Genomic DNA, 17,596 nt, shown 5'->3' with positions numbered 1-17,596 from the left:
AAGAGGGAGACGGTTTACTTTTTTCCGGAAACCTACGTAACTGTATTAATGATTTAAATTTATACCGTTCGATAAAATAATTGAGGTGAAATCGAAGCAAAATGAAAACGTTGCGAATATTTAATAATAAACAGAATTTAAAAAATCAAATATATGATCATTCTACTTATAATTATCATTAGCTGTTCAAATAAAGTGAAAGTGATATTGGAGTTCATCTACACACATTTTAATATATGTACTTTCAAATTTTAAATACTTTCTCTCGTTCTATAGTATGTACAACGTACAACAAACAGTTTCCACGTTCTTGACAAACAAAAAAGGTTTTAACATTTATGTATTAGAAACGTTTTGATGGTATGTCATTAATATGTTAAATGCGCATGTCTGGTTTGTTTTTCATTTTTACAAATCATTCGTTTTCTCACTGTAAATGCAACAATTTTATTATTACTCAAATAAAAAATACATTTAAAAGTTAGCGTTTATATTGTATTTGTATGAGTGAAACGAAAGTGTAAATTTTCACAAGTTATTTTAGAGCTTAAGGTCACAGATTCGTTACACAATAACAGCTTCTTCAAGTGATTCTAAAATATTTAATTTTGTTCCTATATTAAAAATGTGTTTTAAGTTTAAAATCTGTATGACATTCATGATTTTTTGAAGTAGGATGATTGGCGTAATTAGAATTTTGTTTTTTTACATTCAAAACCTATGACATACTTGTNCAGCTTCTTCAAGTGATTCTAAAATATTTAATTTTGTTCCTATATTAAAAATGTGTTTTAAGTTTAAAATCTGTATGACATTCATGATTTTTTGAAGTAGGATGATTGGCGTAATTAGAATTTTGTTTTTTTACATTCAAAACCTATGACATACTTGTTAATTCTAGTTTTTAATATTCTTTTTGATTGACTGTTTGATATGCTTTTGCGGAAAGCTCATCATAAAATTGATAGTTGGCAAAATAAGAGTAAATGATTTAGAGGTTAGGAAGTCATTGTCATTGAACAACTGCTTTCTGCGCATACCCATAAACTTCAGCGCATGAACTCAAAAGACTAATTTCATTACCTCCCGACTAAAACACGGCTGAAAAGAGGCCATTTTTTCCCTATTTCATAGCACGCAAAACGAGCTTTCCGCGATAACATGACAAAATAGTACATTACGTATCGAGGGAACAAATAGGGTTTTTTCAGACTGCAAACATGCAGTATGAGGATAACCCTGTTTCTTCCCGAGGTACGTATACTATTTTTTGTCATGTTTGTGCGGAAAGCTCGTCATTAAATTGATAGTTGGCGAAATAAGAGTAAATTATTTGGAGGTTAGAAAGATAGTCATTGAACAACTGATTTCTGCGCATGCCCATAAACTTCAGCGCATGCGCTCAAAAGACTAATTTCATTGTCTCCCGACTAAAACACGGCTGAAAAGAGGCCATATCGCCATCTTCCCTATTTCATAGCACGCAAAACGAGCTTTCCGCGCTAACATGACAAAAATATCACATTTATCATAAGAACCACGTTAATTTATAAACTCTTGATTTTACTTGAATTTTCTAATTTATCTTTGTTGGTTTTTACAAAATTTAAATAACCACGAATTTACAACTTAACATCCGATTCTTGTGATAAATGTACATAATACAAAAGTATTCAGGAAGAACATTCAAAAGTCTTAAATATAAAAAACAAAATTCAACTCACTTTCAATACGTAATGTAACTAGTAATCTACTCTGTTTTCAGAAGCTGGGACATGTTGGGACTGCAATAACCATATTAAGAAATCGTTTTATAGGGAAAGATCTTGAAAAAAAATATTATTTTTAGATAGTGCCAAAAAACCGGACATTTTCCGTTAATTTTTCAAAATAAAAAAATTAATTTCCAACTGCTTTTGATAGTGTGTTATTTACCTATTAATCTTACATCTATACGTGTAAAAAAATGTCCATATAAGTATGTATTAAGTATATCATGCACCAATACTTCGATATCGATTATTTAGTTGAATTTTGCAGATTGAGAAGTTCGATGACACAATTATTACAAGCAACATTATTATGAATAATGAGGCAGGTACTGCTGTCTTTGTACTGTATTACAAGTTCGTGAACCCTAATAATCATTTAGGATCAGACTACGGAATCAAAACCAAAGTGTTTTTTCTTTGTAGACAAAATCTAAACTAATGAAGTAGATGATAAAATAATTGAAAATATCGTCAAAATTTAAATATAATTCCTATGCATCATCGATAACGGTACCAGCGTCCATATTTGGACGTCCAATATCCGATGAGATATTTTTCTCAAACAACTTTTTTTGTAGCTTACTCTCTAAATAAAAAGTAATCACATGCACTTGTGCAATTCTATTCACTTTACGTTAATATACATAGTATGTATAATTCAATAACGAATAATTCGAAGTGTATATACCTAGGTGCCGTCTAAACAATTATATTATCTAAAAGGCCCCACAGGAGACGACCTGAATTCCACTCGGTGAAATGTTTCATCGCATTACTTTACGACGAGTCACATGTTGTCTCTCTTGTGTGACTCACAAGTTTAAACCTTGTATAGTTTAAGTAAAAGTGTTTCCAAATATGACATGAAGAACACACATTGGTACATAATGTGCAATACACATAATACATACAATCACACAAAGCGATAAAACAAGCTTATCGATATATTTCAAAAGACAATAACATTATACACATGTACAGTCGACTCTCGATAATTTGAAACTCAAGAGACCAGAGATAAGTTTCAAATTACCAAGAGTTCATAACAACAAGCGTTTAATAGCCACTAGGGGGAAGGGGGGCTCGAGTAAATAAGAGTTTGATCAAAACTCGTGATTTATTATTTCTATATTAGGTAAAGGTCTAGATGATGGCCCCCACCCCCGAAAGGTTGGGGGGATCGAAAGAATTCAAAATAACAAGCGGTTAAATAACCACGAGGGGGAGGGGGAACCCAAGTAAATAAGAGTTTGATCAAAATTCGTGATTTATTATTTCTATATNACTCAATATGACTGGAGTTGGCGGTTCTTGTTCTTCGGTTTTTTTTTTTCTCATTCTCATCTAGAGAGACCATATTCATCAATTCGGCAACGGTTAGGACAGAGCCGGGCAAACTCGGCTCTTTTGACTCCCGGGTGCTCCTTAGGTATAGCCAAGCAGCTCCTCATTGCTCCTGCGAGTGCAAGTGAAATAATTCTTTCCTTTTCTTATCCCTTCCATTTCGTAGATGAGTCCCCTCTTCCATAGCCGAACCCAATAGTATTGCAACCGTAATCCAGCATGTAACCCCTGAGCTGCGGGACGATCATTAGAAAATTTTCGTAGGTATTATTTAAGTTACGAGAGAGGCTTCACCGAGCGGCATGGCCTAGAGGTTTAGACCATTGCTTAGCATTCGGGAGGACGTCGGTTCCATTCCGGGTCCGTCTGCCTTAGTCCAAGCTTTTCTGTGGTTTCCTTGGATCACTTAGACAAATGCTGGGCCAGTAATACTCCACAGATAATCTTTCATTCTCTTCTGTCTTCATTTCGTACGTCTCATCTTTCTCACCTGAACCACCACCCACCCATTCCCACGATTCCTAGGAGGCTGAAGAGAACCTTCGCCCTACCTTCCGGCGTAGTCCGGAGGGACTGCCCGCCTACCGGCATTTGTAGCTGGTAGGCATGACCCAAAAGTTTTAATGTTTTTAGAGAGGCTTCGCTCATCTACGGGATGGAGGGGTTTGATATGGGAGTGGAAGAAAGAAGAAAAAGAGAAAGCAATATAGGTTTAACATTGATTTTATTCAATTTATCGAGTATTTTTCAAAAAAGATTTAAATCAAAGAGTGTCAAATTATCGAGAATCGACTGTATGTGCACAATAAAGCTTGATTCTCACTATCATCCAGAGACGGCAGGCAGCCGTCCGTCAGATGACCGTCAAAATATTTTTCAGTTTTGCATTGTGTATATGCTATCCGTGCATGTTATGACTAGCCGGCGTCTGCCCTTTATTTCTTTTTTCTGCTTTTCTTGTTTTCCGTTTCTTCTTCATATTCTTATTTTATTCAACTAAGAGAGCAACAACTGCTAAATCAGTAAGCGAATAGTTTTTAAACATCATAACGAAAATACGCTAACCGTCCAAAATTTGCCAACTGTTGTGTAATGTGAATACAACATAAAACTAACGGACATTTGACGAACGGTTACTGGCAGCAGCGGTTCTCACAATTGGTGTGTTCCGAAACATAATCCAGCATACTAGCCAATGCTGATGACGTCATGAATCGCCGCCATACTGTTAATTCGTTCCGAAATATACTCACCAGTGCGTTGACGTCAAATTGAAGCCATATTTTTTTACTCGCTTACAACAATTTTGCTCCAAAAGTTATTAAAGTTTGTTACAATAAAAGATTCCTCAAAGTCTGATGCACACACGCCCGTTTGATATACTACTACGTCACACTTTTCTCACCAGTACAATATGGCGTCGATTCATGACCAGTATGTTGGGTTACATTTCGGAACAAACACATAGAGACAATCAGCCTTAATAATACATACGCGCCAAAAGAAGAATGCATGGGAATCCCTCTCGGGTGTGAAGTGCTGTGCAAGCGAAAGCGTTGGCGGCAAACTCCCGTTAATTTTTTACCATACCCCTACCGACAATACGATGTTTTTCCCTGATTTGGGAGACGAAGGCGCAACATTCGTCCCGCATAAGAAATCGCATTTAGTGTTTATTAGAAAAGCATTTTACCATCCTCGGAGTAGTTTCTAACTTCGCATTTAGCTAGGGAGACAATTTCTGTCATGTTTGTGCTCCTCATTAAATTGATAGTTGGCGAAATAAGAGTTAATTATTTAGAGGTTAGGAAATCATTGTCATTGAACAACTGATTTTTGCGCATGCCCATAAGTTTCAGCTCATGCGCTCAATGACTAATTTCATTGCCTCATGATTGAAAAAGGCCTATTTCATTGCACGCAAAACGAGCTTTCCGCGGTAACATGACAAAAAATACATTGTCAACAAACAGTACTTAAAATAGTGATCATTTATCTGGAAGGTTATGTTACACTTTATTGTCCCAAAAATCAGGAAAATCGTATTTTCGGGTCAGGCGTATGGTAAAAAATCGAACACGGGCATCCGGAAGAAAGTATGACAGCTCTCCAGGGGTTTGTCGTAGTCTAGCAATTCATACTCGGGAAGGAACGCCGTATTTGCTTCCCTTGATATCACCCTATCAGAGATGTCATTACGTGTATAGTAACTATGGCAGAATCCAGAGCTCGCTACGACCTAGATATAGATTGCCATAAATACTTAACTACCTTCGAAATAATTGTTTTTTTCACATATATGTGTAGGAGGGTATACAGTACGTACAATTTTGTAAGCCCAAGTTTCAATTACCCGATAACCCTATGCTCTCAAATTTGTTTAAAAAAATAAGAAAAAGGCGAGAGCATAAAAAGTACGCATTTCCTATTTGATACGATTCAATGAAGGATGGGAAAAAATGAAATAGCGCCTCTACATCCTATCGTAAAATTTACTTTTATTATTATTAGGAAAAACCCGAAAATAGTTTTTTAAAGAGGTCAACAGTGTCTGTACATATAGTATAAAAATATGTTTTGAAGCACGAATACTTATTATGAAGTTATTTCCAAATCTTTAAAACTCGAGGAGTATTTTTAAAATTTTAGCCTGTCCTTAATCTGTCATTTTTCTTAGTAAAGGGTGGCATATTTTTTTTATTATATCAACTCAAGGTAATAATTGCAGTTAATTTTTAGTAGCTCATAAATTTTTCTGAAATTGTAATAAATTTGGCAATTGTCTACAAATTGTAGAACATTTTGTTCTAAACCATTTCTAATTTGAAATTTAATGAGAGCAACTTCCCCAACTTAAATTAACCTAACTTTTAACAGCTGCTCTCAACTCAAAAATACATCTTTGTAGGAGGACATGGCACCCTTTTTGAAAACATGTATTTGTTGTATTGTCATTTGTCTGCAATTAATTAACTAAGTCAATTTTGAATCAATTCCTGTTATCTTACTTTTGTAAAATATTAATAACTTAGCACTTAGACATTCAGTGCTTTTACTATTGATGTAGTTTTTCGAAAAAACTTTGTAGTCTTATCTCTTATCTAAATTTTCTTGAGACTTAAAGATTAAAAAAAAACAAGTCTTTATTCTCAAAAAAGACGAAAAATAAAAAATAAATGTTTGAATATCAGCTATAATACTAATGGCTGCCGTTATATATTACCATTAGTTAAAGGCCTCAAGCTTTTATTTTAGACAAATTTTTCAGTTTTTAGTTCATCTGTAGCTGGAAGATTCTACCTTAAAAATATCTAGGTAGGTATTTTGTATTTTCTAGATAATTACCACAAATATTTGTTATAGACCATATGTACATCAGTGGCAATACACACGGTACATTAAATTTGGATATACATTTGGATTATTGATGACAAATATAACGATGCCAGTGATGCTACTAATACGAACGTATACGATATTCCATACTTATTAAGGCAGCTTAAATTTTGTCAAAAAAAAAAATAAGAAAAAATGAAATACAAATTCTTGCAAGTTACCAATATGAGGCACAAAATGAAAGTTCAATCTCTCATTCAACACAATCATCACATCATTTCATATATTCCCTGTATATATTATAGGTAAATATTAGATAAGGATTGCAATGTTCCCACCGGTAACATGACAAAAATAACTTTTTACATGCATGTATTTTTGTTTATAACGTTTTTTCTTATTGAAACATATATACAATTTTATTGTACATAATGAATACAAACTAAAAATCCTTCCAAATAAGTCAGGCAATTGTAATTTCATATTGGTTAATTTGTAATTTTATTTCCCTGTGTCTCAGTTTTTTGAACTACACATGCATACATACAGTATACTTCGTTTACTTTCTGTAGCGATGTGACATTCAGTTTGACCGGCGCAATATAGAAAAGAATAGCACCAGGCCAGAAAAGGAAGGAGACAACTCTCGGCCAAACTCTTAACCGGTGAGGAGCGTATAATCCCTACAGTACTGCACGGAAAAATTGACCATTTTATCCACTACGATTGCATTGCTCAAATGTGCTGCTATTGGTATCATTTACTACTGAAAATATCAACGAAGATGTTTATTTACATTTGAAGACATATTAAAAGCTTTAACGCTTGTTTTCGACTCGCACTACTATTCATGATTGAACAAAATTTTTTCCAGGTACTGTATGAAACAGTACATTACGTATCGAGGTCTGAAAAGTGGATATTTCAGAGTACGTGTGAGTTGCCACGGCAAACACGTAGCTTTGTGCGGAAATAAGAGTAAATGATTTAGAGGTTAGAAAGACATTGTCATTGAACAACTGATTTCTGCGAATGCCCATAAACTTGAGCGCATGCGCTCAAAAGACAAATTTCATTTCGTCCCAACTAAAACACGGCTGAAAAGAGGCCATTTCTTCCCTATTTCATAGCATGCAAAACGAGCTTTCCGCGCTAACATGACAAAAAAGTATGTTTAATGAACAAGAGTCGAGAGTATTATGAACTTTTTTCTCCCTACCTACGATTTTGCCAGCGCGCATCCAAGACATTTGAAGGGGCCTATCGCTAGAGAAAGTAAATGAAGTATACCTACCTAATTCAAAAATCTGCATGTAGTAAACACCCGGTATGTAGTGTTAGTGAAAATATTTGAAGGGGGACTGTCCGTCAAAAAAATTATTCCAAAAGGGTAATTAATTTGATAGCTGTGCCAATCTATCTATTCATACAAAACATGTTTATAATAAATACTATCTAATGCATATTCATAATAAGTACCCACAGTTCACGTGTGCTAATTTGTTTACTTTTGGATTTTAAAATTTTATGAAAAGCGATTAAGCACAGGACAAAATACATTCCTTGGAAGAATAAACATTCAACAGAAAATAGCTTAAAAACAACAGATTCTGAAACGATAATGCCCATATTTTTTTTTACTGACGTTCGTAAACAAAATTACTGTACACAGGTACGTCATTTTACAAAACTATCATAAACAAGTGGCAATGTTGAAAATAATTTGGTCGTACATACAAAAATAAACAATCTTCGTTTTAAAAGTTGCAAGGCAATAAAAAAATCAAGCCAAACAATTATACTTGAATTAAAATTATGCAGTAAAAGGCGTAAGTAGGAAGAGCAAAGTCAACAGAATAAAAAAAATGATAATTACATGCTTATTAAATGCTAATTAAGTGATCTAATGACAAATTAAATCCTGCGAACATTTTTCAAAAATTACTGTTCTGCTAGCTTAAAATTAAGTTCGCATAACTTCCCATGTAGGAACTGCCAGAGTTGACAAACAGGTGAACTTTGACCCAACATTGGGTTGTGAAACTTTGGCTGAACGGAGTTCATCAAAGATTGGACCAAGTTGGGCATACAATTTATCTACCAAGAATGGGTAGTTTTCTCTGTCGCAGACCTGGACCAAAGTTGGCTCTGGCCAGCTTTGGGTTGCCCAAGTTTGGCTGAATGGAGTTCATCCAAGATTGGACCAAGTTAGGCATACAATTCTTTGTCACAGACATGGACCGAAGTTGACTCTGGTCAGCTTTGGGTCAAGTTGTATTGAAATCAATATTTTATTTTTCATTAATTAAAGAGACATTAACAATACTGTTCAAATAGATTTTGAAAGAAAACGAGACAATCTGAAATATTTTATTTTTTATTAATACAGATTATCGGACCCGGACCCGCACGGGGGGGGGGCTTCAGACTCTGAATGGGACGCTTATTAAGCGCAAGGGTCAAAACAAAAGTNTATCTGTAGATCGTGACGGAGAACGATCCATTATTCTAAATTTTTATAGAATTAGCTGTATTGGTCTTTTTATAATTCATAATAAACACTTATTCTCTTAATTCCAACCTTAAATAAGTGTTGGTTATTTAAAATAATGGTTTATATATATTTTATGTAATTACAAATTTTATTCTCTGGGTCACCATTGATTTTAGCTTTGGCAGAAAGTTGGTTGTCACTAGGCCAACTCTGGCGCTCTTTGGGATTCATCGTTGGTCCAAGGTTGTATGTCAAGCCAGGCCCGATTTTATCATTGCAACCACATCAGGCCCATAGTTATAATTCAACTTTGTTCCAGAGTATATAACTGGCAAGTCAACTTTGACCCACACCTATTCCAATCGTACTTTCCTACATGGGATACGCGAAAAAATGTTTAGACAGTGAAATGCTTCCAGAATTTTTGCAATAAACAAACGATTTCGCGATTTAGACAAAACGCTAGCATAAAAGCCTCATTAAGGCACATAATCAGCATCGGACGAGCCTTTGGGCAGTACATACATGATTGAGGTAGCAGGTTTTCTTTCTTAAACCTGTTTTTGGCCCCCTTTTATGTCAACGTATTTACTAATAAGAGTGCTAAGAGCATTTAATTCGTAACTGGTCAGTTTCAAAAGTTTTGAATGGGCATTTAATTATGTGTAACCCAAAAAACTATTTTCATTGCTAAGAACAAATTGTTTGGGAACGCTCGGCAGTGGCGTAATGGGGAGGGGGCAATCAACCCGGACCCGCACGGGGGGGGGGCTTCAGACTCTGAATGGGACGCTTATTAAGCGCAAGGGTCAAAACAAAAGTGAAATAGCAAAATCCAGATGGTCATTTACCCGAATTTTGTAAGTATTATTTGGTGGTTTTCAATACATAGTCGGCTCCGGTCCAGTGAATTTTACATGGCTGCATTAGTTATAATTGACATTTTATTTATTAATCAAAAACGACCTTGGTTTTCTTGTTGTTGCTGTTGAGAAATTTTTGACTATTCAGCGATTTTTCGTGACTAGTCCACATTTTTGGAAAACACCGTGTACAGCGTTGGTAAAAGTATACTGTAGGTATATATACATACACTGGGTGGCAGCGGAATGTGATCACTAAATATAGGTCTATTATTTTTAAAAATATTAAATTTCAGATAAAAGTATTTAATGTAAAACTGGATTATTGACATAAACTTGTAGTTTTTGAAGTTAAACTTCTTTAAGCATGGTAGGGTAAGTTCGTTTCATGCGAGTTGCTATGTAACGAAATCATGCAACGGATGTCCCCCCCTACTCGGCCACGTAGTCGAGTTCGTAGAAGGGATCGCTTGAGCCGTGAGCGCACTTCAATGCAACGTTCGTTACAGACAATTCCAGCATGTACAGTGTAAAATTTAAATTCATATTGTACAAATAATATCATTAATTAATTCCTTAACCCCTATCCCGGTATGTTTAAAGAAGTTTCACTTCAGTTGCGTGTTGTATAATTATACGGTGTATTTTTTATTTTTACTTCCGGTTGTACTAAAATTAACATTAACATAAACATTCGAAATGTGGTGTTACAGGCGAATGACGAGGATACCGTGGATAGAGAAGATAAGAAACGAAAAGGAGAACAGACGACTCTACGGAAGTCAATAAGAAATAGGCGAGATAGATTAGTAGGACACCTTCTTAGGCATGAAGGTCTAGTCGGAGACATATTAGAAGCAAAAACAGGAGTTAAGAGGAGTAGAGGAGAGAGTGAGTTGTTTTAGTTTTTGGGAAATGCGAAGATTAGCTCAGTATTGAAAAGAGTGGAGATGCGTGTCCAACGAGTTTTAGGACTGACGACCTTCTAATGATGACGATGAAGATATTTATAGATGAGAAAGTATACCATTTAGCAGCGACGGATTTACAAACATAATTAGATCAACAATTTCTGCCGACCTTCTATATCAACAATCGGCAAGTGGCGGATCGCGATCCAGGTCCAGATCGTGTGAGATCAAAAACTGGCCCACCAAAAATTTCTAACAAATAAGTTATTTAAAAAATATTTTTCTGTAGATAACAAAATGTTTGTTTGACCTTTGAGCACTACCCTTATCATTTGTTAGAGGAATGAATGTTTTTTTCTTGGACCTCGATAAATATTTTCAAAAACACTAGGACCCCACCTAAAATTACTTGCCGATTCCTGTTCTAAAAGAAAAACAAAGTCCAAAATTTTTGGATGACAGATTCTTTGTTAAGGTCGATAAGGAGAGCATTTCTGAAAAATGTTTTCACTCAAAAATTATTTTTACTGTTGTTTGAATGTCAAAGTTTTGCAAAATGCTTTTGTCAAGCATTTACCGCTTACGTGGCGAAAACGGCGAAAAACGGTCATTTTTTGTAGAGAATCAAATTTTCTATAAAAAAAAAAACGTACGGGAGAGCACCTGTTCATATACAAATGTACAACGGCCTTAAAAATAGACCATATTGGGCATTCTGACAGAACTCACCATCGACAGACTATTTAGTTATCATTAAAATAAAAATACTTATACTAATATTTAAACAAGCGATTTTCATATGAAAAAATGTTTCTCATGAAAAGGTCATTTGGAGTCAATATTGTTATCGGTGATATGTAGTAAAAAACGCATTAAATAAAAAAATTTTAACAAAATTAATATGGAAAATAAACAATTACAGAATTCTTAATGACACCACTGAATAGAGCGTCAAAAGTTATAAAACCTTTTTAATAATTTTTAACTGCACTAATACGTACTCTCTAACATTCATTCATACACCTGAGCAATGTTATCTTGGTGCGTTGCTCAAGGTTGATAGCCCCTAAACAGTGTTCCCTATGCTATCGAGAACACACTGTCTTTTTGTCTATACGTTGTACCTTTTTAAATCTTTATCAGTTTTGTCTTGTATATTTTTCATGAATTCTTATTTGCAAAATTGACAAGACTCTTCAGGTGTCATCAAATGTTACATTTTGTATTAATTGTGATTTCGTGGAAAAAAGTTTCAACGAACCTATCAAATTCTTTTAAACTAACACGCACTTCGAAATGCCTACAGTTAGTTCAGAATCTCATGAACCTTGACCTTGGTTTGCACAGTGTTCAATTTCGGTTGTTCATTCTTAAATATCATACGAATCGTTACTACTTTTTTAGTTTATCTGGATCTCCATCCTGTTATATATTGAGGCACATGGTTAACAGTCAGGGGCGGACTAAGGCCTAGACAACCTAGGCACGTGCCTATTAGGGCCCGTAATAGAAAAAGAGTTATTAAATAACTCGATTAATTACAACAAACTGACGAGTTTGCAGAATTAAAAGTAAGAAAAAAGGCAAATAAATCAGTCTGGGTATATTTGTTTAAGTATTATTGTTTGTTTTAATAAATTATGTTTATTTAATTTTTGTACATGTATATAATTTTTTCATTTTTTTTTTTTGGAATCCGATAATTGTATGTTTTAAAACCAAACCACCAAATGCAAAGTATGTGTCATGATTGAAAAATAGGCCCAGAATTACAATGTTGCCTAGGGCCCGCTTTAGCCTTAGTCCGCCACTGTTTAACAGTAGTCAATTTAGTCGTAATGTACTATATGAATGCAATAAGGTCCATTTTTCGCTCACGTGAATGCTCATAAGATTTTGAACTACCTATATCAGGCAGCTGCTTGCATAAATCTAAGGATTCACAATTATTAAAATCCGAAATACGAACCTCATGTGTATTAAATCGACAATTCGAATGTACGAATTACTTATACGTTAAAAAAAAGAATAGCGAGTAGCCTGGAAGAAGGAAATAAAAATTTGAAAGGAAAAAACATTGTGGAACTTAATAGGGAGACGGAAAAATTAGATAGAACAATGCAAATGTTAGAGAATATAGAGGGAAAAAATGGAAAGAAAATGAAATGGAAATTGGAACAGAAGATGAAGGGAAATGAGCTGCCAAAAAATATAACATTCCATTTAAAAAAAACAGTTATACCAGTTCCAAAAAAAATTATTTTGGAAGTGGTAGATTTCAATGAATTTGAAAAGAACAGGTTTGCGTTAATAGTGGAAATAGTAGGTCATTTCTTCCACAAACTATGTGTTAAAATAGCACACCTTTGTGTGTTTTCGTTTCGGAGATATTTAAAATAGGGCAGAGAACTGCAGTAGCCTATTTATTGATTTAGTGCGAATTTTATGAAAATTGATGCATTTTAAGCATAATATATGGTTATTATATATATTTAACATTGAATTCAAAAATGCAATAATAAATGGGGCTATCCATTTGAAAAAATGAACTTAGGTAGCTTACAGGAAAATGGGACACTCTGTGGATATAGAGATACATTTATGGTACCACTTTTGTAAGAAACTTTCTTTGATATCTTCAACTATAAAGCAATTATTTGGGAAACGCGCTTTCTTGGGACACCCTCTATATAAGGGAGACATTGCCATGGAAGAGAGAAGAATACAGAAGATGCTAGAGAGATAGGTAAAAGAAGCAAAGAAGTGGAGAAATGACAATCAAGGTTGGATATAAGAAAATAATAATAGGTGGAATAATACAGGTATAGGTTGAAGAAGAGGAAGAATTGGTTAAAAAAGAAGAAAAATGAGAATTTCGTAAGGAATAGGTGTGTAAGAGGGGGAGAAGATGGAAGAAATAATAGATCCAAGAATATTAAGGGGTTAGCTCGGAACGTGGCAGATATAGAGTAAAGATAAAACTGTTTTTATAGTTTGATGGGGGAACAGGCCATAGTACAATTAAGTGAATCATGGAATAAGTATGTATAACCAAAATTTACAATATAGTTACTACATATAGGTTAACTTACCTAATATCAGATGAAGTTTGGCGTCAGTTTGAAAAGCGTAATGGAGAGTAACTAAAAAGGGGTTATCACGGACGGCTTCCAAAACTTGTCTCTCAGTTTTTGTGTGTTCGGTAGTCTTTTTCTTTTGAACTATAGTAGCCTTTTTAAGCACTTTCATGGCGTACAATTTACCGTGATCCGTCCCACCACGTTTTCTTACTAGAAATACTTTGCCATATGCTGAAACAAAATAAAATACAATAACAACAAATCTTCATAAAACGATAAACATTTTCACTCAAACTTAAAAAATTATTTTCAAATTGAACTTGAATCAAATTGTTATACCTACTATCAAAATATGTATAATAATAAACATTACACTACTAGCAAACATGGGTACATCATTTAGAAGAAAATAACTTTAAAAAAACAACGCAGATTATGATTCGCCAACTAAACGGTTTATTACGGCTGTGTTCCGAAATATAACCCGGCATAGTGGTCAGTGCTGATGACGTCATGAATCGACGCCATATTGTACTGGTGTGCCACCATATTGTACTGGTGAAACAAATGTGTCATAACAGTATATCAAACGGGCGTGTGTGCTTCAGAGTTTGGACAATTTCTTATTGTAATAAACGTTAATAACTTTTGGAGCAAAATTGTTGTAAACGAGCACAAACACTATTCTCAATATGGCGTCAATTAGACGTCAATGTACTGGCCAGTATATTTAGGATCGAATCAACAGTATGGCGTCCATTCACGACGTCATCAGCACTGGCCAGTATACCGGGTTATATTTCGGAACACACCCTACATACAGACTAGATGTACCCTGCGCGCGTTGCTACGCCACCAACTAAAATAAATATTAAGGAAAGGCATTACACAAATATTCAATTTATTTTGAGTTATTTTATTTATTTTGTTCATTTTGAAAAAATTGTGACATTGCAGCGTTTCGTTTCAATTCGATATTTATTGAAGTGCTGTGGGATACACAATACTTCTTGTTTTTCCTGTCGAAAATTGATCGTACCAACTCAGAAACCTTCTTTGGCTCATGCACAACAACTTTGCTAAAGATCATCACACGATCAAATGCATAGTTTACGATTCCATAAAGGACATGTCTGTATTCATTTTTATATATGTGTACAGATGAAGTTCGACGCAATAAAAAAATATTTTTTTCTTTCTTTTAAATTTCAAAAGAAGTAGAAGAAAACAATTGATTTAAACGTACAATATAGATAAGTACTAGGTGCAGAATGAGACTATAACAACTTATTCGAAATGATGGAAAAACGCGATCGGTGTTGTCAACCTTGCAAGGTCGTCACTCTAGGCTGTTGCCTCCTGTATAAAAAGTTCACACGTGTACAAGTAGTTATTATCCATTCATATTACGTCGCGACGCTAACCTACGCCGATTATTATTAAAATTTCCATATTGTGGACTTAAAATACGCACGATTTATGATTGATATCATTATATGCATTTAAAAATTAAAGCAAGATTAATATTAAATTAATGCTATTTTTCAAGCATCAATTCCGGTGAATTTGCTTATCAAGTTTTGTTTTGCAACTGTAGAAAAAGGCAGTTATTTCAACAATACAGACACATTTTATTTACACGTATCAGTTCATACATATGAAGATGTATAGAAATAATACGTACACGTTACACGCAAATAACACAAGTCTACAAAAAAAAATTGTCTTTGTCCTAAATTTATTTTATGATTTTTCTATAAATTATGTTCAAAAATAAAGGAAAAATATCCACATTCCATATAAAGTTTGTTTTTGTGTTATTTAGGGTAAAAATACTTATTCTGAGTTATCATTTATGAAAAAAGCATTAAATAGTTCTAGTATATTTAAAAATACCTCGAAAGAGGTACTATTGTAACAACGTAAAAGGTATGTTTCAAGGAATTGGAATGCCCTATGTTTCCAGTGAGTGGCGTTTATTTATTAACAGCTTGACGAATTTCCACCTTTTCCAATCGCTCATTTTGTACATTTGAAAAAAAAACTATGAAAGTGTCAAAATTTACTCGAAGCTTTGAAGTATCAAGAGTTTAAGTGGCAGTTCACTGGAGATTTTAAGATGGTAAGATTTTTAATGGGACTATAGGGTGGATATACAAAATATCCGTGTTATCTCTATTTGTGGGACAGTACATTCAAAAATCATGGCCACTAAGAACTGAATTTCGTGTTGGGAAACAAAACGTAAGATATGTACCAATTGCTGAACCTGAAGTTAGGACTTATGAAACAATTCGTAAAACAATTAGATAAATGATCTGAAGCTTTCACGGTTTTAAACAACTTTTTTCCAAAGTTGTCAGAAGCAAAGGTTAAAGCTTAAATTTTTGTTGATTCATAAATTAAAAACTGCTAAACAAAAAAGTTGGAATATTTTAAACGAATAGTTTCTGGTCTTTTAGGGAATTACAAAGTTGAAAATTACCGAGAGTTAGTTGATAACTTGATAGAAGACTTTAAAACTATGAGTTACAAAATGTCTCTAAAAGTACATAGGTATGCTGCATGTTCATTTAGATAATTTTGAAGACAACATAGGGGCGTATTCAAAAGAACAAGGAGAACGTTTTTATCAAGATATTATGGCTTTCGAACAACGTTATTAAGGTTAATACAACGAAAATATGGTGGGGGACTACATTTGGGTTTTAGTGAGAGAAAATAGTTATAAACATGAAAGAAAAAGTATACGGTTCACTTTAAACCTTTTTTCCTCTATTTTGTAATTTAATATGATAGTAAAAGTTGATAAAAACATATATATTTGTTTCAATTTATCGCTAAATAAAAATTTAAACCATAGATTTTCTAAAATATTAATCAACTGTGCCCTGGATTCAAAAGCAAACTTTTTCAGGCCATAAATTTTTTTTTTCGTCCAACTCGATAAATCTATCTAAATTCCATACGCTCTTATCAAAGTCGATATTCTTGTTGACCTGTGTAATTAATCTAGACATTATTTATCCTATATCTACCTAACCTAGACAAAATGAGTATTGGGGTGTAATTCATTAAACAATCTAGCTGTTTTGCAAAATATCAATAAAACGCAATAAATGTTAGTTTACTTTATATTGTGCTTATATTGTGTTTATATTAGGTTAGGTTACTTTACTGTTCCTGTCTAAGAACTCAAGGCCTCTAAGGAGATACATTAAAATTAAAATCGACAACGGTGTAGTCCACTCTTGGAAATCGCAAAAAGAAAATCTTACTATGTCTCTAATATCACCCAGCGAAAATTGTAAAATTGAGAAAAAAAAAACACTGGCAACCATAACCTGCTTAATCCACCACGAAGTTTCTTTTTTAATTTTACTGTTTTTGCTAGGTGTCTGTCCTTTTTTTAATTTTATTTGATGTTCAACTGTACGAGGGTGGATTGATAAGTTTCCGGCCTGACCAAGAAAAACAAGGTTTTTAAAAATTTTTTTTTTTTATTTCTCAACATAATCTCCTCCAAGGCTGATACATTTCTCATAGCGGTGTTCCAGTCTATTAATGCCATCTCTATAGACTGATTCGTCAAGCTCCTCAAAATAACCATTTACAGCTTCGATTACTTCTTCATTGTCCGCAAATCTCTTACCGCCAAGCCATTTTTTGAGATTAGGGAACAGAAAATAGTCACTCGGGGCTAGGTCTGGAGAGTAAGGAGGGTGCGGCATCAATTCAAACTTTAGATCGTTGATTTTAGCCGTCGCAACGATTGACGTGTGCGCTGGTGCGTTAT

The 17,596-nt window shown here is 34.0% G+C and overlaps 1 protein-coding gene across 4 annotated transcripts in view; it reads right to left on the bottom strand.

Annotated features, from left to right (window-relative positions):
* The window catches only part of LOC108735737 (ribosomal protein S6 kinase alpha-5), a 65,819-nt gene that overhangs the window by 35,465 nt on the left and 12,758 nt on the right, over positions 1-17,596 (bottom strand). For all 4 annotated transcript variants that reach the window (XM_018467858.2, XM_018467860.2, XM_018467859.2 and 1 more), the window contains one exon: positions 13,813-14,031. In XM_018467858.2, coding sequence (XP_018323360.1) covers positions 13,813-14,031 — 219 coding nt within the window. The remainder of the gene's footprint in view (positions 1-13,812; positions 14,032-17,596) is intronic.

Source organism: Agrilus planipennis, unplaced genomic scaffold (assembly GCF_000699045.2).
Source record: "Agrilus planipennis isolate EAB-ADULT unplaced genomic scaffold, Apla_2.0 scaffold32, whole genome shotgun sequence".
Taxonomy (NCBI): Eukaryota; Metazoa; Arthropoda; class Insecta; order Coleoptera; family Buprestidae; genus Agrilus; species Agrilus planipennis.
This window is presented reverse-complemented; position numbering and strand designations above follow the sequence as displayed.